This window comes from Schistocerca americana, chromosome 2 (assembly GCF_021461395.2).
Source record: "Schistocerca americana isolate TAMUIC-IGC-003095 chromosome 2, iqSchAmer2.1, whole genome shotgun sequence".
In the NCBI taxonomy this organism is placed as follows: Eukaryota; Metazoa; Arthropoda; class Insecta; order Orthoptera; family Acrididae; genus Schistocerca; species Schistocerca americana.
The window spans coordinates 1022239987-1022261658 of NC_060120.1; the positions used below are offsets into that span (position 1 = coordinate 1022239987).

General features: G+C 43.5%; 1 protein-coding gene across 1 annotated transcript in view; it reads right to left on the reverse strand.

Annotated features, from left to right (window-relative positions):
* The window catches only part of LOC124596397 (dehydrogenase/reductase SDR family member 11-like), a 119080-nt gene that overhangs the window by 17305 nt on the left and 80103 nt on the right, over positions 1 to 21672 (reverse strand). Inside the window, exon 5 of the mRNA XM_047135524.1 lies at positions 10055 to 10219. Coding sequence (XP_046991480.1) covers positions 10055 to 10219 — 165 coding nt within the window. The remainder of the gene's footprint in view (positions 1 to 10054; positions 10220 to 21672) is intronic.

Below are 21672 nucleotides of genomic sequence, written 5' to 3' on the forward strand. Positions count from 1 at the left end.
CAATATTTTTAGCGCAACGCAATCTAACTTTCAACAATCCCTACAAAAGAATAGCCCTGATTAACAATAACCTATACCTTTCATGAATCACTCACCTCACGAAAATCTTCGTTACTTGAACTACTGCAGACAGCGAGCGCCAATACTGCCAGCTAAATAAAAGATTCTAGCTACTGAAGGCACTAACTACTGATAGGCATAGTTAGCAAATGAAAGATTTTGACGGAGAACAAACAATGTATTTACCTTAACAGTGTTCAAAAGTCATAAAATATATATCAGTTCATGACATCCAGTCTTACAAATTTCGTTTTTCTGGCGTCCGCTCTCAAAACTCTGCCATCTCTCTTCCCACATCCACCACTGCTGGCGGCTCACCTCCAACTGCGCAACGCTACGCGCTGTTCACATCCAACTGCCCAACACTACAATAGCCAATATTCCAACAATGCAAGTCAGCCACATACTGCACACAGCATAGTCAGTGATTTTCATACAGAGCGCTACGTGGCGTTTCCAACATAAAAACCTAAACAGCCTACTGACATAGTATTTATAGAATTCTTCAGGCCTGTCTGAGAGAATTCGCAACTCATTTCAGAGACGAGTTCAGCGTTGCATTCAGACGCAAGAACAACATTTCGAACACCTACTTTAATGTTTAGAGATGCCATGCTGATGAACAGCAACAGAAAATGTATTGTATCTCGAAAACGATTGATTTGTGGACCCATGTTTATTGGAGCTTTTGGCCCGTACATTTCATGTATGAATTATTGACCATCGGTTCAGAAACACCCTCCTTTCAGAGTTGCTTAAGTGACCAACTGAAGCAATTTTTTAGATTGATTAATTGGGTTCATGCTGTATTGAGGTTTGTATTAAGTTTAACGGCGCTCAGTAGTTTTCACAATAAACGGAGATTCACGCAGGAAGATGTGTTTTTCTTATGGTCAATGACTTAAGGTTGAAGTTTATAGAGAGATTTGATGCAGAGGTTTGCGTGGAATTTTTCTTTTTAGCTATGTTGAAGAGATTTTGCTTAAGAGGTTTTGTAGGGAGGATTTATGGGTTAACTCCCTCAGATAATTGATTATTAAGAGCAAGTAAGCAGTGTTGATTTATTGGTGGAAGCAGCCTACTTCATCGTGTCTGGGTGCGTTGCGAGTGAGTTTATATGCGACGTTGGGAATTTGTGAGGCTATAAGAGGGCAAGGTATGTTGTTAATATTTCTTATAACAGACACTGGATAGCCGCTACAGAAATAATTACAAGAGGTAACTGGGAGACAACTGATTGGAGCGTGGTGGATCGAGTAAGATTACTTTTCTTTTTGTATGGAACCTCTGAAAGTAAATGAGTTTCATTTTCATGGTTCCTTTTTTTCTTTTCCTCGGCGAATCAAATTTGAGGCCGGCTACCCTCGTTTTTCAGCAGTAATGTAATAAAGGAATTTTCTAAATGTCTTCAGCGTAACCGTTTCTCCTTTCATCTTCCAGGTACGATGGGACAAGGAAATTATGTGTTATTAGATAGATATGTCCTAATGCTTAATAATGTGATAGATGTTTTTAGTGAGGTTGCGAGCCGATGGATCAGTACTTCAGTCTAGTGGGTGAAATGTCTAGCTGCTTGTAAAAGTGACAAGTACGTCTACAGGTTTGAACTGGCGACCGAAATTGTAGATGAGATGTATGAATTCATACGTGTACATATTAACTGATTAATAGTTGAGGGTGAAATTTTCTTGAATGTTACCATAGGTGAAATCATTTTTTGCTGAGTGTTGTGTAATTTTTTGTTATCATGGCCATGACACTGTACTATTTTTACTTTTTACTCTCCGTTCCTGGTAACCTATTTCTAATACTACCTTGTTTAGTTATAGTTTATGTCTGCATAGCGAAGTAAGATGTCCATAAAGGGAATTCTGAGTTGTGTTGAATGCAGGGTTGGTATATGATCGATTTTGTTGCATATTCCTGGAGAAGCAACAGTAAATCTTTTATATAGTAGAAGCTTCTGAGAGTGTGGGACGACTCGAGCAAAAAAATTTTTGATGTAAGTATGGCCCAAACTTAAGTATTTTGAACTGCTGTTCCGCACGTTAAGAAAAGAGACATGGGCGATTAGGTTTATAACAGTATGTGGCTGGATGACTAATGGAATGGTAAATCTTCTGTGTTCCTCTTGTGTAAATGATGTGGGTTAGGTTGTGTTTTTCCCATATTCTGTGTCCTATTATTTTATGTAGTGTTTCTCTAGTTAATTTTTGTGCATACTGTGTCAAGTAATTTGGAAGTCTATAATGCCTCGGGAAGCAGTGCTTTCTCCTATCAATTTATCGATGGATGGTAGGTGAAGAAGAGTCCATGCGATGTTTGTTGCGGTAGTTTTGACGCCAATTGGGTATCTATTTGTTGACGGACTTCACAACAGAAGCGAAGGTCTGGTGTAGTGCGTTGAACTCAGATCGTTATGCACGAGAGGAGGTTTTCCTCTTGCAGCAGAGCAACGGTCCTGGATTCTTTGGCTTATGACATCCCCGGATGGCAGAGTGAGTTGAATTCTGTCGTCCTTGTATGAGAGATGAAGTGAAATCGTTTTAGTGTCCACGTCGGATGAGCGTCTGGACCGTGTATTCAAACGATGTTTGTGAGGTTATTGGAGTATTAATTCCTAATGTTGGGCGTACGAGGGGTGTTCCATAAGTAAATTAAGACATTATTTACGGGCTTATTTCGTTTGAAAAAAAATGCTGAATTTGTTGTGAAACGTAGTGGAATATTCCCGCTTCAGCACCTGTGGTTTCATGAAGTTCCGATAGGTGACGGCGCTGTATGCAGCCTTCAAAATGGCGTCTATAACGGAGATGCGTTCCAAGTAGAGAGACGTCATTGAGTTTCTTTTGGCTGAAAACCAGAGCATCGGTAGATAGTCATAGACGCCTACGGGGACCTGGCAGAGAACAAAAGCACGGTGAGTCATTGGGCGAGGTCTCTTTCATCATTATTTCGAACCGGAAACAAAACTGCAATCCAAGGAGTGGCGCCACACCGCCTCTCCTTCGAAGAGAAGGTTCAAAGCCGCACTATCAGCTGACGATGGTCTTCAGGGACTCTGAAGGAGTTATTCCGGTGATGTCGTCCTTCATGATGCGACGATCAAACCCGAAGTGTTTTGTACTACCCTCACGAAATTGAAGAAACGACTTCAGCGTGTTTGTCGCCACAATGCAAAGCTGCGCACAGGAGAGGAGCTCACAAAACTCCACTGGACTGTTCTTTCTCATCAGCTAACAGCCCGAATCTCGCTCCTCGCGACTTCCAGCTGTTTAGTCCAATGAAGGGTGAGCTCTGTGGGAAGCAGTACGTGGATGAGGGGAGACGATTGGTGCAGCAAGACGTTAGTTCCGATGTCGACCAGTAGAGTGGTACCATGTGGGCGTACAGGCTCCCCAGTTAGGAGGCGTAAGGCCGTTGAACTGAAAGGAGATTATGATGAAAAATAGGGTTCTGTAGCCCAAAGAGTGGGGAATAAAAGAGTATGTTGGAATCCTGAATACAATCAAAGTGTTTTCAGGAAAAAAGTGTTGCATCACGTACTGAACGCCTCTCGTCATGTGAGCCACAGTGAGAACTGATGCCAGTTATTGTTTATGTTTCTGTTTAGGACTTTGGGATTAGCGAGACTTGTCGTCATAAGCTACGCAAGTTTTCATGTCTTACACAGATTAGAACAAGCGAGGAGACGTAGTGCCGAATCTCAGAAGAAGGCACTTGAAAGAACAAAAATTACCTTGTAGAATTGCGAGGAGACGTTGAGAGCACCACAAGCTCTTTCACTTACAAAGGGACCCCACCTGCTCGTCGTCACCGATTTAGTCCAAATTTACAGTACATGCAGGGCTTGGCCAGAAATAAAAGTGACAGAAATGAGAGCACCAGTTAGCCAAGCGCCATGAAAAAATAGCATTTGTGGCACGGGACCTGTGCCACTATTGGTAGGCTGTTTAGGTTTTTATGTTGGTAACACCACGTAGCGCTCTGTATGAAAATCACTGACTGTGCTGTGTGCAGTCTGTGGCTGGATGGACTCATTGTCGGAATATTCGCTATTGTAGTGTTGGGCAGTTGGATGTGAACGCGCGTAGAGTTGTGCAGTAGGAGGTGAGCCGTCAGCAGTGGTGGATGTGGGGAGAGAGATGGCAGAGTTTTGAGAGCGGACGATCTGGACGTGTGTCCATCAGAAAAAGGAAATATGTAAGACTGGATGTCATGAACTAATATATATATTTTATGACTTTTGAACACTATTGAGGTAAATACATTGTTGGTTCTCTATCAAAACCTTTTATTTGATAACTATGCCTATCAGTAATTAGTGCCTTCAGTAGTTAGAATCTTTTCTTTAGCTGGCAGTATTGGCGCTCGCTGTATTGCAGTATTCGCGCAACGAAGATTTTTGTGAGGTAACTGATTGATGAAAGGTATAGATTATTGTTAGTCAGGGCCATTCTTTTGTAGGGATTATTGAAAGTCAGATGGCGTTGCGCTGAAAAAAAATTGAGTGTCAGTTTAGTGATGATCAGAATAAGTAAAGAGAGAAATGTCTGAGTTCGTTCAGTTTTGCTCAGCTGTTTGAAAATCAAATAACGTAAGAGGTTTATCAGCACAGTCATTTATAATTTTTCTAAGGGGACGTTACAGTTCACACGCAGCAGTTAGCGCATCGGAAAGAGTACAGAGTACAGAACGGTCGTCCGAGGATTGGTGGACCGAGTTCCTATGTGAAAACAATTTCTTTTTATTTTCACTATTTGCGTTACCTATGCATGTAAGGGTTTTGTTTTATGCAAAAGATTGGATATCACGCGGAAAAGTAAGGCTTTAGTAGCATTTGAGTAATACTGGGCAACATCTCTGGCAAAGAGGTTGCGCTGCGAGGCACTTGGAGTAGGATCTTTGCTTGTGAGTTTGTGAGTGGAGTGTAGTCTTGGAGAGAGAGAGGAGGAATCGAGTTGTGATGGAGTAAGATGTGTTTAGGCTGTGCTGTGTGCTGGCAATAGTTCTCTTATATTATTTTTCATTTATGAGGAGACAACTTGTAAATTCGTTTAACGTCAAAAGATTCTGTAATTGCGCATTTGCCGAGACATCCGAGCGTAGTAATTAATTTGGTCAGAGATTTAGAATTGGAGATCGTTACGACAATGTAACGATGTGTGATTGACTGATTTTTCTTCAAAGATGGATAGGATACTTGTTTCTGAGAAGGTAAAGAGAATTTGTTCAGGTTTTCCACTGTTAATGTAAAGTGAAGTTTTAATATTTCAAGTGTTCAAATATTTTGTCTTAGTGATGTAAAGTGTTTTTACTAAGGTCTGGTTTCTATTTTTCCATCAGTCAACATTTGTCTCTTTATATCAAATTTCACATATATAATTTTGCTTTCCCAAGATTCTGAGTAACAGAACTTTGACAAAGAGCTCTGCAGTAATGAGATTTATTAGCATAGAATTTTTTTGGTTGTCTCTATAGTTTAAAGCACGCATTGCACATCGTGTTGCTAGTAGTTTGAATTTTTATTGTTTACCTAGCATGGCAGCAGCAACTGCAGTAGTTTAGAGATAGGGGCAAGACAACAGTTATTAATGTGCAAACATGTAGGCCATTTATAAATTATGTGTGATGAATTAACATTTCAGCAGTGACATAATTTTCAGGTAGGACATTTTTGGGAGTTACTTATATTTCATAGTCTTCTCGCAGTCTGATTGCTTGTATTATTGCTAACAGGACAGTTCTCTTGAATTTGATAGAACAGACTGTACGCTCGCCACGAGCGTTGCAGTATACAATTTAATGTTGCATTTCTGGTTGACTTTTGCATTGTTCATCACTTTTCAAGAATTACAATATTGCTTACAAAGAACAAATACGAGCTTAACTGTTTCTTTCATCACGAGTTCAACTTCACAATACCACACAGACAAAATACCAGTAATTACAACTGTACATTGTCATACAAGACAATCTAATTAGCCACCTTCACACTGCAAATAAACCAAGGTAATGCCAAATGTATTCCATGTGGTGCAACGAAATTCTGTGTGCAAAAAAACAAATTTCTTCTGTTAATTGACTTGAGGGGGGGGGGAGGGGGAGGGGTAACAAATCCACAATTATACTGCGATATTTTTCAATATAAGCAAGGACTGCCACTGTGCAGTAATAAAATGATTCGCTGCACACTCACACAGCTAGTCCAACCCTACGGTGTTTATTTTTATCGTAAGCTAAGAAATTCAATCAGAAGCTTCGAAACTGCTCTTATCTCCTCGAGAGAGAAAAAGAAATTATATCCCGGGAAGACATCTGACCACATTCCATTGATGACAAGCTATTAACGCCAATATTTAGCGGAACGATGCGTACGCGCTGTTTAATGCGAATATGTGCAATGAGAGGAAGCCTTTTACTTTTGTGTAAACCAAGTTTGTTTTTGTAACTTTAAAACAACCATGTATTTAAAGGAAAATGCGGCGTTTACAGCTGTGCAAGACGCCGAAAAAATTACTGCTTCCCTTCTAAATAATAAAAGTATCTAATTTCACACGTAAAGTTCTCTAAATAATAAAAGTATCTAATTTCCTCGAAATTTATTTGCAATCCCACGTTTTTCTTTACCTTTCTTTTTCTTGCTTTATACGAGAATATTAATAAATACAATATATGCAACATTACTTCGCTTTATTTGCAATGTAAGAAGCATAAAAACTATACGTAAATTGATTACCCCATAGAGATTCGAACCCACGACCCCCGGATTAGCGCTGTGCCAGCGCTAACTACGCTAACGCATATAGTAATTCTTCAGCCGACGCACGTCAAAAATGCATGACCATCCGGATCTCCCACTTCTGTCACTTTCATTTCTGGTCAAGTCCTGTTTTTTTTTCCGTCATAAGTCTTCCGACTGGTTTGATGCGGCCGCCAAGAATTTCCCTCCTATGCAAATCCCCTACATCTCAGCGTAGCACTTGCAACCTAGGTCCTCAATTATCTGATGGATGTATTAACAGATATCCAATCATCCTGTCCCTTATCCTTGTCAGTGTTCCCCACATATTCCTTTCCTCTCCGATTCTACATAGAACCTCCTAGTTCCTTACCTTATCGTCTGTAGTACCACATCTAAAATGTTTCGATTTTCTTCTGTTCCTGTTTTACCACAGTCCGTATTTCACTACCATACAATGCTGTGCTCCAGACGTATATACTCAGAAATTTCTTCCTCAAATTAAAGCCTATGTTAGATACCAGTAGACTTCTCTTGGCCAGGAATGCCTTTTTTGCCATTACTAGTCTGCTTTTGATGTCCTCCTTGCTCTGTCCGCCATTGGTTATTTTGCTGCCTAGGTAATAGAATTCGGTAACTTCATCTACGTCGTGACCATCAATCATGATGTCAAGTTTCTCCCTGTTCTCATTTCTGCTGCTTATCATTACTTTCGTCTTTCTTCGATTTACTCTCAATCCATATTCTGTACTCCATTCAGCAGATCATGTAAGTCTTCTTTTCTTTCACTCAGAATAGCAATGTCATAAGCGAATCGTGTCACTGACACCCCTTCACCTTGAATTTTAATTCCACTCCTGAAACTTTCTTTTATTTTCATCATTGCTACTTCGATGTAGAAATTGAATACTAGGGCCGAAAGATTACATCTCTGTCTTACATCCTTTTTAATACGAGTACTTCGTTCGTGGTCGCCCACTCTTATTATTCCCTCTTGGTTCTTGTAAATATTGTATATTACCCATGTCTTCCTATAGCTTACCCCAATTTTTCTCAGAATTTCGAAAGTTGTTCACCATTTTACATTGTCGAACGCTTTTTCTAGATCGGCAAATCCTATGAAAGTGTCTTGATTTTTCTTTAGTCGTTCTTCCATTATCAACCGTAACGTCAAAATTGCCTCTCTTGTGCCTTTACCTTTCCTAAAGCCAAACTGGTCGTCATCTAACACATCCTTAATTTTCTCTTCCATTCTTCTGTATACTATTTCTTGTCAGCAACTTGGATGCATCAACTGTTAAGCTAATTGTGCGATAATTCTCGCACTTGTGAGCTCTTGTAGTCTTCGGAATTGTGTGGATGATGTGGATGAAAGTCAGACGGTATATTGCCAGACTCATACATCCTGCACATCAACGTGAATAGTCGTTTTCTTGCCACTTCCCCTAATGATTTTAGAAATTCTGATGGAATGTTATCAACCCCTTCTGCCTTATTTGATCTTAAGCCCTCCAAAACTCTCTTAAATCCGATTCTAATACTGGATCCCCTAACTCTTCTAAATCGACTTCCGTTTCTTGTCCTATACATCAGACAAATTTTCCCCCTTATAGAGGCCTTCACTGTACTCTTTCCACCTATCCGCTCTGTCTTCTGCATTTAACAATGGAATTCCGGTTGCGCTCTTAATGTTGCCACCCTATATGCTGAGTCAGTCCTTCCAACTATCATTTCTACACATTTTTCGTGCAGCCATTTCGTCTTAGCTTTCCCTGCACTTCTAGTTCATTTCCTTCCTCAGCGACTTGTATTTCTGTATTCCTGAATTTCCCGGAACATTTTTGTACTTCCTTCTTTCATCGATTAGCTGAAGTATTTCTTCTGTCACCCACGTTTTCTTTGCAGTTACCTTCTTTGTACCTGTGTTTTTCTTTCCAGTTTCTGTGGCTGTCCTTTTTAGGGTTGCCCATTTCTCTTCAACTGTACTGCCTACTGTACTATTCTTTATTGCTGTATCTACAGCTTTAGAGAACTTCAAGCGTATCGCGCCACTCCTTAGTACTTCCGTATCCCACTTCTCCGCGTATTGATTTTTCCTGACTAATGTCTTAAGCGTCAGCCTACTCTTCATCACTACTGTATTGTGATCTGAGTCTATATCTGCTCCTGGGTACGCCTTACAATCCAGAATCTCTGTCTGACCATGATGTAATCTAACTGAAATTTTCCCGAATCACCCGGCCTCTTCCAAGTATACCTCCACCTCTTACGATTCTTGAACAGAGTATTCGTTATTACTAGCTGAAATTTATTACAGAACTCAATTAGTCTTTCTCATCTCTCACTCCTTGTCCCAAGCCCATATTCTCCTGTAGCCTTTTCTTCTACTCCTTTCCCTACAACTGCATTCCAGGTCTCCATGACTATTAGATTTTCACCTCCCTTTGCGTATTGCATTACCCGTTCAATATCCTCATATAGTTTCTCTGTCTCTTCATCCTCTGATTGCGACGTAGGCATGTATGCCGGAACTATCATTGTCGGTGTTGGTTTGGTGTCGTAAATTTGGACGAAATCTGTCGGTGCGGCCTCTTTGTTAGCGGATGTCCGGCCAAGGAAGCAGACGCTCGCAAGTAGTCATCTATGGTAAAGTATGTGCTTGGAAAGATGTGGGTCAGGGAAGTTTATAATTTCCGAGTAGTTCACTGCCTACAGCAAGGAAAAATAATGATTATATAGTTTAGTTTATAGTCGAGTGTGTTGTATGCTTGAGTGAGGAACGTCGAACCTTCAGGCTGACTGAATAAATCCACGGTTTGCACAATTAAAATCCCATATGTCCCGCCTACTTCTTTATAAGCCATGTAGCCTAGTTGATATCACTTAATATTATTCCAGAATGTGATGGGGAACTTACAGAGTTGCAGGGTGTTGATATGAATTTGCTACCTTCAATCCGTTGCGTAACGGAGGCCAATGAAAAGAGATAGATCTACTAGTAAGTAGTTGGAGCTAAGCTTCGCAGTCACGCGCCATAAACACGTGATAATCTTTATGTAAAATCATAGGAGTGCCTGGATTTGTACTGATAGTTTCCTTAGTACTAGGTACCTACAGTATAGATATCTTACTACCGAGATTACTAGCAAAAGATGGATGAAATCTCGTATTCTTTTAGAGTAACGTCATCAGTCTACAAATAGTATGAATAATTGTTTGCACTCTACCGATTCTGTAGTGCATGTAACACACCTGAACACGAGGATGCTGGGACAACATGTAAACAACGGCTTCTGCTATGTCTTCTGATTCCATAGTTGGCATTTCCTTCAGTTTGGCGAAAAATTCACTTTCCTTTGGAAGGCTAGCCATTACGTTTGATACTCCTTCAGTTCGTACTAGTCCTGGAGAAACTTCCTGTAAGAAAACACAATGCGCTCAAATGAAAGTACTGTCGCAGAAATCAAATTTTAAAAATACAAATTCATTCTGTCTCTTTCTCTCTTTCTTTCACACACGCACACACACACACACACACACACACACATACACCACACACACACACTCGTACACTTACGCCCACACGTGCACAGTTATATACAGACACATTAACAACATAGACAAACTCATCAATACATTGATGATTCAAGGGAATCACGATAAACATTCTCTCGGTATCCCATCAACTATCAGCAACTATAATTACTACTGTACACGTATAAGGTACTTTAGACCCAGAATTAGTGGTTATAAGCATTTTTTTAGCATTTAATCGTATGGTGTGAACATTGTAAGTGACTATTCGAAAATGTTCTTGTCTTACATTCATTCGTTTGTCCTTCCATAGATTGTTTTTGTAGAATCATCTGAATCGATGCCTTAGCCTATGTAGCCATTACTCACCTAGCAGGGAGGCCCTGTCTGCAACAGCTTACCCTCCTCAAATCAAACCAATCATGGAGAGTAACGTAGGTTACCAACATGAGGCACATGGATCTGGTTACGGGTATGGATTTAGTTGCCTTTTACCTGGGACCTGCACATAGAGCTATGTGAGTTCAACACCGCCATAACTAAAGATTCGGTTGCCATCCTTTCGTGGCCTGTGCCGAGGCATACACGAAAGGAGGTGTGCGACCGCCTTTAATGACAGCGTTAGTACTACGCACAGGTACAGATTTCAGTATTAAATTTTGCCGCAAAAATATAAACTATCATGTACTGTATATTTCACGTGTATTACACAGTCCAACACATTAATGTGACCACCACCTGTGTTCGATGTCAACATGCAATAACCACTCATAGACAGCAGATGGCAGCACCACGAGTGGAGGATATATAAAGTGAGTCGGGAGCACACGGAAAACAGTAAAGTCGTTGTCGTAATGTGGAAACGGAGCGACTCGTCTGCTGTTCAGTAGATTTGCTCGGCGGAAGCAGTTCCGAAACGGCTACGTTTGTAAACAGCTCGCGTGCCACTGTGCTTAAAGTATACTGTGCATACCAAAACGGAGCTGTCCCACATCCCCCACGCACATCCTTTATGACATTCCTTTCCCCCATCTGCTCCTTTTCCTCGAACATGTCTGCGTCCTCTACACCTTCCACCAACTTGATCCCCCTCATCCCCTGGTTGCTCCTCTTCTCTCCAACCCCCGCCCACTGCCGCCCCCCCCCTATCCTCCACCTCTACAGCATCTCCTTTCCCGAGGCGATTTCCATCAACTCCCCCTCCCAGATGGTGCCCTCCCTCCCTCCATTTATTCCTCCTATCAACTGTGATCCTCACCTTCCACTCCCTCCCTCTGTCCTTTTCCCGGGCTCCCTCCCCCCCTTCCATCCTGTTTTTTCTCCACCTGCTCACTGCTTGACTCCATTATTTCCCCCCTGAGTCCTTTTTCTTTCCCCTCCACTGTCTTCCCCACTCCTTTCTCGTGTCTGCCCTGCTCCCCCCTTTTTCTGTGCCCTCTCCCTCCATCAGCTCCTCCCCTTTTTTTTGCTCTTCCTCTCCTCCTCCCCTTTCCTCCCCTCATCTGTTCAGGTCCTCCCCTTCCCCCATACCCATATTCCTTCATACTCTATAGTGCAGTGTTTTCCGTGAGTGTTCAGAGTCGTGCGTCCCCCTTTTAAAGTGTTGCATACAGAAACCAGACTGTTCCCGTGTTTTTTTTAATTGTGCCTGTCTATTTCCTATGTGTTTTTAGTTAGCGTCACTGACCCCTTTGTTTTTTATGTTTTCTTCACAACTTTTTCGCCCTGTACCAGTTTTAAACAGTCCCTGTTTTATCACCTCTTTTTATTGTTATATCTCCTCATTATGTTATTTTAACTTTATCTGTAGGCTGCAGAGCGGCATATTACACTGCTGCCAGCCCGCCCCCCCCTCTGGGGGGGGGGATCGAAATATAATAAAGAAAAGAAAAAAACTGACCCAAACCGGCGCCAAGGCAACTGTGGTGCAGCACGCCCATGGATGCCCATAGATGACACAGGTGAAGGCTGACTGTAGAGATGTGCATGGATGAAGAGATGTGTAACTGTTGAGTAACTGACCGCCCATATGAACGAAAGGGCTACCGACACTGTCTCCTCATCGACTGTTCGACGAACTTCAGAATGGATGGATGGATGGAGAGGGTTTTAAGGGCGCACGACGGCAAGGTCTTCAGCGCCTGCTCACTAACAGACTGAGACGGGTGTCAAGAAAAGACTCAGAACAATAAGATAAAACAGAACGTAACACACAGGAAACTAGCTTGGAAAAATGTGTGCCTACCCACACCAAAGCGTGGGACAAAGCATGCTGCCAGCAGTAAAACATGGACAACCCAGGAAGAAGGTGGTAGAGGGAGGTAAAACAATATAGCAGATGGTAGTGGCTGGCTGACTGCAAGCAAAAAGGGAGGAGCCACCACTTTGCAATACACTAAAACCTCCAGCCTAAACGTTTAGGCCAGAGTCCAGACACATCACAAAACTTTAAAACCCTAGACACACAAGTCTCATCAATAGCTAAAACACAGGGCACATCCCCATCAACTTGTGCTTCTGCCCTTGCATCACGGTATAAAATGCAGTCTGTTAAAATGTGCCGGACAGAGATATGCACACCACAAGCATCACAAATCGGGGGATCCTCCCGCCGTAATAGAAAGCTGTGTGTGAGAGGACAGTGCCCAATCCGACGACGCGTGAGGGTCACTCCTTCCTGCCTGAGCACCCGGCAGAAGGTACACCACGGCCGAGTTGTTGACTTCACCAACCGCAATTTATTGGCCGTCACCGCCAGTCATTCTTCCTCCCACGACTCCATGCACTTCCTGTGGAGTGCAGAAATAGACTGCAAGGGAATAGGACACTGGACCACATCCTGCTCTCTGCAGGCCTCCTTGGCAGCCCGATCGGCCTGTTCATTGCCTTCTTACCCCAACGGTGGAACAAGTACAGTTGGTCATATATCAGCTGGACCATCTCCTCACTTGGGTACAGATTCTGCAATGATTGTAAGGCTCTAAGAGAATCGGAGCAGAGGAGAAATCGATTGCCCCGAACACGATTCAGCTGCTCCAGTGCCTTCAGAATCGCGTGGAGCTCCGCTGCGAAAACGGTATATTCATCAGGGAGGCGAATCAGGGCAACCTGATCAGGGAACACTACAGGACAGCCGATGAAATTCTCCCGTTTGGAGCCATCAGCGTAAACGACGGTAAAACCGTGATGCACATCTAAAATGTAAAAAAACTGAGATCGGAACGTAAAATCTTGTGTACTGTCTTTCTTAAAATTAGTCAAATCTAAAATAAGTCTGGGTCTCTGGAGGAGCCAAGGTGGAAATCTGCTCCAACCGCGACGGAAAACATGAAGACCAGCCATATCCATCGCAGAGAGGCAATCCTGTGCACGAATCCCATAGGGCCGCGTCACTCGCTGCCGGTTATGAAATAGCCGTGCCGGAGGAAGCTGAGCAACGGTATGGTATGCAGGTGTGTATGGTGTGGACAAAGTTTTATACGCCTGGGGCACCGTAAGTAGCCGCCGCCGCATATGAAGTGGCGGTTCACCAGCCTCTGCACAGAGGCTTGGTATGGGGCTAGTTCTGAATACTCCAGTGGCCAACCAAAGCCCTTTATGGTGCACAACGTCCAACATCCTTAAGTAAGAAGGCCTCGCAGACCCATACACCGTGCACCCATAATCAAGCCGAGATCGCACAAACGCCCTGTCAAACCGGAGCAGACAAGTCCTGTCGGCTCCCCATGTACTGTGGCTAGGACATTTTAAAATGCTTAAAGCCTTAGGTGACCGTCGTTTCAGGTCTTTAAGATGAGGTAACCACATAAGCTTCGAATCAAAAATGAGCCCGAGAAATCTAAAAGAAAAATAGTTCAAATGCTCTGGGCACTATGCGACTTAACTTCTGAGGTCATCAGTCGCTTAGAACCTAGAACTAATTAAACCTAACTAGCCTAAGGACATCACACACATCCATGCCCGAGGCAGGATTCGAACCTGCGACCGTAGCGGTCACTCGGCTCCAGACTGTAGCGCCTAGAACCGTACGGCCACTCCGGTCGGCCAGAAATCTCACTGTGTCTTTAAAAGCGAGGGCAGTGTCCCTTATCCTCAACTCAGGAAAGGTTAAAATCGAACGAGAACAGTGAAAAAGAACACACACGGACTTCTCGGTGGAAAACTTAAAACCACTTTTCTGCGTCCAGTCATCCAAACGTCTAAGAGTAAGTCGCAACTGACGCGTTGTCGTTGCAAGGCTGGAAGAAGAGCAAAACAAAGAAATCATCCACAAACAAGGAACACGGGACAGGACTTTTAGCTATGGAGGTAATGTTATTAATAGCGATTGCAAAGACAGTCACACTTAAAACGCTACCCTGAGGGACAGTTTTCCTGCTCAAAGCGGTCAGACAGGACGTCACCAATTCGGTATCTAAAATAACGTGGTGAGAGGAAAGACTGAATAAAAAGAGGAAGACAACCACGAAAACCCCATCCGTGAAGCTGCTCCAGGATGAGACGCCTCCAAGTGGTATCGTAGGCCTTCTCAATGTCAAAAACTACACCTAGAAGCTGATGACGGCGTAGGAAAGCTTGTTGTATAGCCGCCTCCAGGAGGGCAAGGTTATCGAAGGTGGAGCGAAACCTCCTGAACCCACACTGAAAGCGACTAAGGAGTTACCAGGATTCTAACATCCAGACAAGGTGGCGGCTGACCATCCGCTCCAAGGTCTGTCCCATGCAACTAGCGAGGGAAACACTACGGTAGCTACTTGGGCTCGTGCGGTCTTTCCCAGGTTTTAAAAAAGGAATTAAAACTGCCTCACGCCACGAGTCAGGAAAGTGACCTGATGCCCAAATGGCATTAAGAAGTGCGAGGAGGATTTCTTTGTTGGGCCTTGTGAGGTGCCGTAGCATACTGTAACGGGTCCTGTCGTGACCAGGAGATGTGTAACGAGCTGCAGACAATGCAGAATCCAGCTCCCACATAGAAAATGGGCAGTTGTAAACTTCATGAGAGGTGAACTGAAAGTCCAGACTACACTTCTCAACAACCGCTATATGGCGCTGGAAACCCGGATCCTGACTGGTTGTTGCAGTAACCATGGCAAAATACGCTGCCATAGTCTGGGCAATGTCTTGCAGATCCATGTGGAGAGTGCCGTTAGCCATTACAGAAGCCATGGGGCACCTCCCTCCCCTTCCAGAAATTCTCCTGATGGTCTCCCACACAATGGAACTTTTGGTGGAACGATTAATGGTCTTCAGGAACTGTTGCCACGACATCTTCTAGCTGTCTCAAATAATGCGGCCACATCTTGCCCTCGCCACCCGAAAGGCTGCAAGACTCTCAGCAGTCGGCCGACACTGGAACCAATGCAGAGCCGCATGCCTGGTCCTGAATGCAGAGTGGCATTCGGCACTCCACAAAGGGACAGGTTGCCTCTTCCGGTGGCCTGTGGACTGTGGAATGGATGCTTCAGTGGCATGGTGGACGGTTTTGTTAATATGATCCACCCATGCCTGAACATTCGCACAGTGTTCAAACTGGGCCAACTGGCTATAAAGTGTCCAGTCAGCCCCACTGAGCACCCATCTTGGTGGTCTCCTTTCGGGGACCACGCCATCTGGCAGGTGAATCCAGATTGGGAAATGATCACTGCCATGCAAGTCAGCGACCACTTCCCATTGAGCACTGTTAGCAAGGGCTGGAAAGCAAAGTGAGAGATCAACGGCAGAGAATGACCCAGTCGCTGTGCAGAAGTGAGTGCTCTGTCCTCCATTGAGCAAGTAGGAACAGGATGACAGGAGAAGCCTCTCAATTGTTCTACCCCTGGGACAGGTAATTGCAGAGCACCAAAGCACATTGTGGGCATTAAAATCACCACAAATAATGAGCGGCTGGGGGAGCTGTGTAACGTTGGTGAGGGCCGCTTCATCAAGTGCATCATGTGGGGCAAGTAAAGTGAACATACAGTCAATGGATGACACACGTGCATGGACAGTCATCGTAACCGAGAGAGGCGAGGAGTGGTAGTCTGTCCTGACGAAAATACCTCCGCCTCCTCTTACTTTCTCTCCACACAGGTCGTCCTTTTTGTGGAGTGTATAGCCTCGAGCTCAGGGCAGTATGATGGATGGAAATAAGTCTCCTGGAGACACAAACACAGTGGTCTACGCTGAGAGAGTAGACGAAGTTCCTCCACATGCATCCTGAACCCCTGCAAGTTCCACTGAAGTATGGGAGCCATCTATGATGGGGGTAGCACCTTCATCGTGTCTCTCCGATTGGGTGGGGAGACTGCAGCAGGTGCAGGGGCAGGCGTGGGGCGAGATGATTGTCCCACACATGCGTCGTACTCCAACAGCTCTGGGGAAGAGTCAGATGAAGCCTCACATAAAACGACATCTGCATAATCAGACGGTTTACCACGTGATTTGACCCTCTGTTGCTGCTGTATAGAAGCTTTCTGCTGTTTGGTGAGCTTTGGGGGAGCCAATGTGGGAGGGGTAATGGCCGTACTGACCTTTGGAACAGCCTCAGCTGTTGGAGGCGCCAGGGGCTAGCCCAAGTTCGCCACTGTACCTTTGCCTGCCGTTCGAGTATGGATTACAGGCTCTGAATCGCTGGCTACGTTGCAAGTGCACTGACATCTGCAGGTGTTAGTGCCAACACTCACCACCTCTGTCTGCGTAGAGGCATCGGCTTTTGGAGCAGGCTACTGAACCATGGATGCAAAAGACGCAGCAAATGTGGGAGGGTGCATCAACTTGTAGATCTTTTTGGCCTCACCATAGGGGATACGCTTGGTTGTTTTTATTTCCTGGACTTTGCGTTCCTCCAAAAATATTCGGCAATCCCTACTCCATACAGGGTGGTTCCCAGAGCAATTGATACATTTGGCTGGAGGTGAGCAACCAACTCCTTATGAGCAGCCTTACCACAGTTGCGACAAGTCGCTTCGCCTTTACACCGTAAGGTGGTATGCCCAAAACGCTGGCACTTAAAAAGCGCATTGGGGTCGGGAAATAAGGCCTCACACTAAGGCGAAGGAAGCCAGCTTTAACATGTTCAGGAAGTTTCGTGCTACTGAAGGTCAGAATAAAGGAGTCGGATTTGACAAGATTGCCATCAACTCTCTTCATGATATGTTGTACATCAACGATACCTTCTGGAGCCCACTCACGTTGCAGTTCTTCCCTGGGAATGTCGACTAGATCCTGGCATGCCACAACACCTTTGCTATAATTCAAGGTGCTGTGCAGTTCAGTGTCTGTGGGATTCTCCCCAAGGCATTTAGCAGACTGGAGATTAGTTGCTTGCTGGGAAGCAGAAGTTTCCACTAGCAAGGTCCCATTACGCAAGTGCTTCACTGATTTTAAGGAGCCACAGATTCCATCCAAACTCTTTTGTATATAGAAGGGCGAAACCTTCTCGAAACTACCCTCCTTCCGTTTCACAATGAGAAACACGTTCTGATTACCAGAATGCATTCTTTTACCAAAGACTTTACTTGTCAAAGAAGTTCTGGAGTCAGTGGCGCTGACTGCACAAGTCCTCTTGAGAGACTGGGTGTTAGAACCTTCCAGCGGCCCACCCTTTCCTCTGGGAGGAGGAAAAGAGAATTTCGAAGGATCCATCTCGGTCCCATGAGCAGCTAGGGAACTACAAGTCCACCTACACAGAGCCCCGCGAGCCTAGGTAAGCCTTATACAACTGAGGTGCGGCAGGTACCCCAGAGGTTGCCCGCTAATGACTGTTCCACCTCAACAGCCATGCATCTCATCAGCGCACAGAACAACTTGAGATTGAGGGGTTGTTTGTAGAGGTTTATTCCATCCTCGCGATCGGGGCGGTCAAGCCCGTACCCGGCACCTGAATGCCGATCCCCTGTGGGCGCCCGAACTTCACTGTGTATGGGTCTGCAGCATGTGGCTAGTCGATGCACCCATGCTGACTGCTATTCATCAGCGATAGCGACGTGTAAGATGGCTATTTTTTGATGATGTTATTGGAAGTGTTAATATTTGTAAAGAAAAATGATACATTTGAAGAATTGTCGTCAGAGGCAACAGTATCCGTATCAGCGATGGCAGCACTGTGGAGTTGTAGTATCTTTCACACCAATAGTGGATAGCTGCAGTGTGCAGCAGGCGGATTTTTCGTTGAGTTAACAGTGTAATGTATGGATGCATTTTTGGAACTATGTGAGTTGCAGATTTATTTTGAGGAGGAAGGATGACTCAGAACAATGGCTGGATAGCGTACGGACATGAAAAAGGTTTTGAAATGAGGAACAAGGTATTATTTGATGAGGTACAGAGTTTACTTTTATTTTAGTAGACTTGCATTGTTGATTCACTTCACCCCCGTCACAAAAAATGGCTATGAGCACTATGGGACTTAACTTCTGAGGTCATCAGTCCCCTATAACTTAGAACTACTTAAACCTAACTATCCTAAGGACATCACACACTTCCATGCCCGAGGAAGGATTCGAACCAGCGACCGTAGCGGTCACTCGGTTCCAGACCATACCCTCGTCACAGTCCAGTTTTTGATAATTATTCTATTGATTGATCTTCCGAGTTAATTTACTTTAACATGGAAGTTATTAAATTAAAATAAATTATCAGATTACAGTCTATAATTGTTTTCTCTTATAAGTTCCTTCCGAACTGAAATTTCAGAACTTAAAGATTGAGTCACAAAGGAAAGCAGAAAGGTTGAAGGAGTATATAGAGGGTGTATACAAGGGCGATATACTTGAGGACAATATTATGGAAATGAAAGAGGATGTAGATGAAGATGAAATGGGAGATATGATACTGTGCGAAGAGTTTTACGGAGCACTGAATGATCTAAGTCGAAGCAATGCCCCGGGAGTAGACAACATTCCATTAGAACTACTGACAGCCTTGGGAGAGCCAATCCTGACAAAACTCTACCATCTGTGGAGCAAGAAGTATGAGACCGGGGAAATACCCTCAGACTTCAAGAAGAAATTAATAGTTAGAATCCCAAAGAAAGCAGGTGATGACAGATGTGAAAATTACCGAAGTATCAGTTTAATAAGTCACGGGTGCGAAATACTAACGCGAATTCTTTACAGAGGAATGGAAAAACTGGTAAAAGTCGACCTCGGGGAAGATCAGTTCGGATTCCGTAGAAATATTGGAACACGTGAGGCAATACTGACCCTACGACTTATCTTAGAAAATAGATTAAAGAAAGGCAAACCTACGTTTCTAGCATTTGTAGACTTAGAGAAAGCTTTTGACAATGTTGATTGGAATACTCTCTTTCAAATTCTAAATGTTGCAGGGGTAAAATACAGGGAGCGAAAGGCTATTTACAATTTGTACAGAAACCAGATGGCAGTTACAAGAGTCGAGGGACATCAAAGGGAAGCAGTGGTTGGGAAGGGAGTGAGACAGGGTTGTAGCCTCTCCCCGATGTTGTTCAATCTGTATATTGAGCAAGCAGTAAAGGAAACAAAAGAAAATTTCGGAATAGGTATTAAAAACCATGGAGAAAAAATAAAAACTTTGAGGTTCGCCGATGACATTGTAATTCTCTCAGAGACAGCAAAGGACTTGGAAGAGCAGTTGAGTGGAATGGATAGTGTCTTGAAAGGAGGGTATAAGATGAACATCAACCAAAGCAAAACAAGGATAATGGAATGTAGTCGAATTAAATCGGGTGATGCTGAGGGTATTAGATAAGGAAATGAGACATTTAAAGTAGTAAAGGAGTTTTGCTATTTGGGGAGCAAAATAACTGATGATGGTCGAAGTAGAGAGGATGTACAATGTAGACTGGCAATGGCAAGGAAAGCGTTTCTGAGGAAGAGAAATTTGTTAACAGCGAGTATTGATTTAAGTGTCAGGAAGTCGTTTCTGAGAGTATTTGTATGGAGTGTAGCCATGTATGGAAGTGAAACATGAGCGATAAATAGTTTAGACAAGAAGAGAATAGAAGCTTTCGAAATGTGGTGCTACAGAAGAATGCTGAAGATTAGATGGGTAGATCACATAACTAACGAGGAAGTATTGAATAGGATTGGGGAGAAGAGAAGGTTGTGGCACAACTTGACCAGAAGAAGGGATCGGTTGGTAGGACATGTTCTGAGGCATCAAGGGATCACCGATTTAGTATTGGAGGGCAGCGTGGAGGGTAAAAATCGTAGAGGGAGACCAAGAGATGAATACACTAAACAGATACATAAGGATGTAGGTTGCAGTAGGTACTGGAAGATGAAGAAGCTTGCACAGGATAGAGTAGCATGGAGAGCTGCATCAAACCAGTCTCAGGACTGAAGACCACAACAACAACAATGGAGAAATTACAGCAGTAGGCAAGGAGTTAAACATTGCCTTTATAGATTTAGCAAAAGCCTATAACTCCATCCTCTAGAGAAAAATTGTGGGAAGTTTTGGAAAATGTAGGGATGACCATTCTTTACTGATTGATATTGAAATATACAGAGACAATAAGCTACAGATTAAACAGATCAAATTTATCAGAATCTGTTAATGTCACAAAAGGGCTAAGGCAAGGCCGCAGTATATCGCTCATCTCCTTCAGTTTTTGTGTAGAAGTGCCGTGGAGGTATGGGAATCATCGTCAGTGGTGTACAAGTGTTTTCGTTAAGTTTTGCTTATGATCAAGTCATTCTAACAGAAGATCAATAGGAACGTCATAAAATGACGTTTATCTCAAAAATATGACAAATGGGGACTACAGATGTGTTTACGAAAAACCGAATATCTCGTAGGAACAGTGAATAGTGCCACTAGATTTGAAGTTCCTATCAATGGTAGAGCAGTTATGAGACAAACAGAAAAATTTAAATACATAGGGGAATACTGACAAAAGTGGATTGGATAGCACAGAATTAAAAGACAGAATACAACAAAGCAGAAAGTAAAAGGGTTAAAGAATTTATTTTAGTGGTACAAGGTAATTGCTACCATGAGTAAAAAAAGAGTGTTTAGGATAATGGGTGAATCTATCCTGTGCTATGGATCAGAACAATGGGTTTCAAATGCTGGCCTCAAAAGAAGACTCATAGCTGTGAAAATGAATTATGTACTCTAAGATGACAAAAGACATGGGATCCCACGTAATATTGTGTCGGACCTCCTGTTGCACAGCGTAGTGCAGCAACTGGACGTGAAGTGGACTCAACAAGTCGTTGAAAATCCCCTGCACAAAAACTGAGTCATGCAGCTTCTGTAGCAGTTAATAGCTGCGAAAGTGTTGCCAGTGCAGGATTTTGTGCACTCTTGATCATGTCCCGTAAATGTTCGAAGGGAATCATGTAGGGATATCTGGATGGCCAAATCATTCG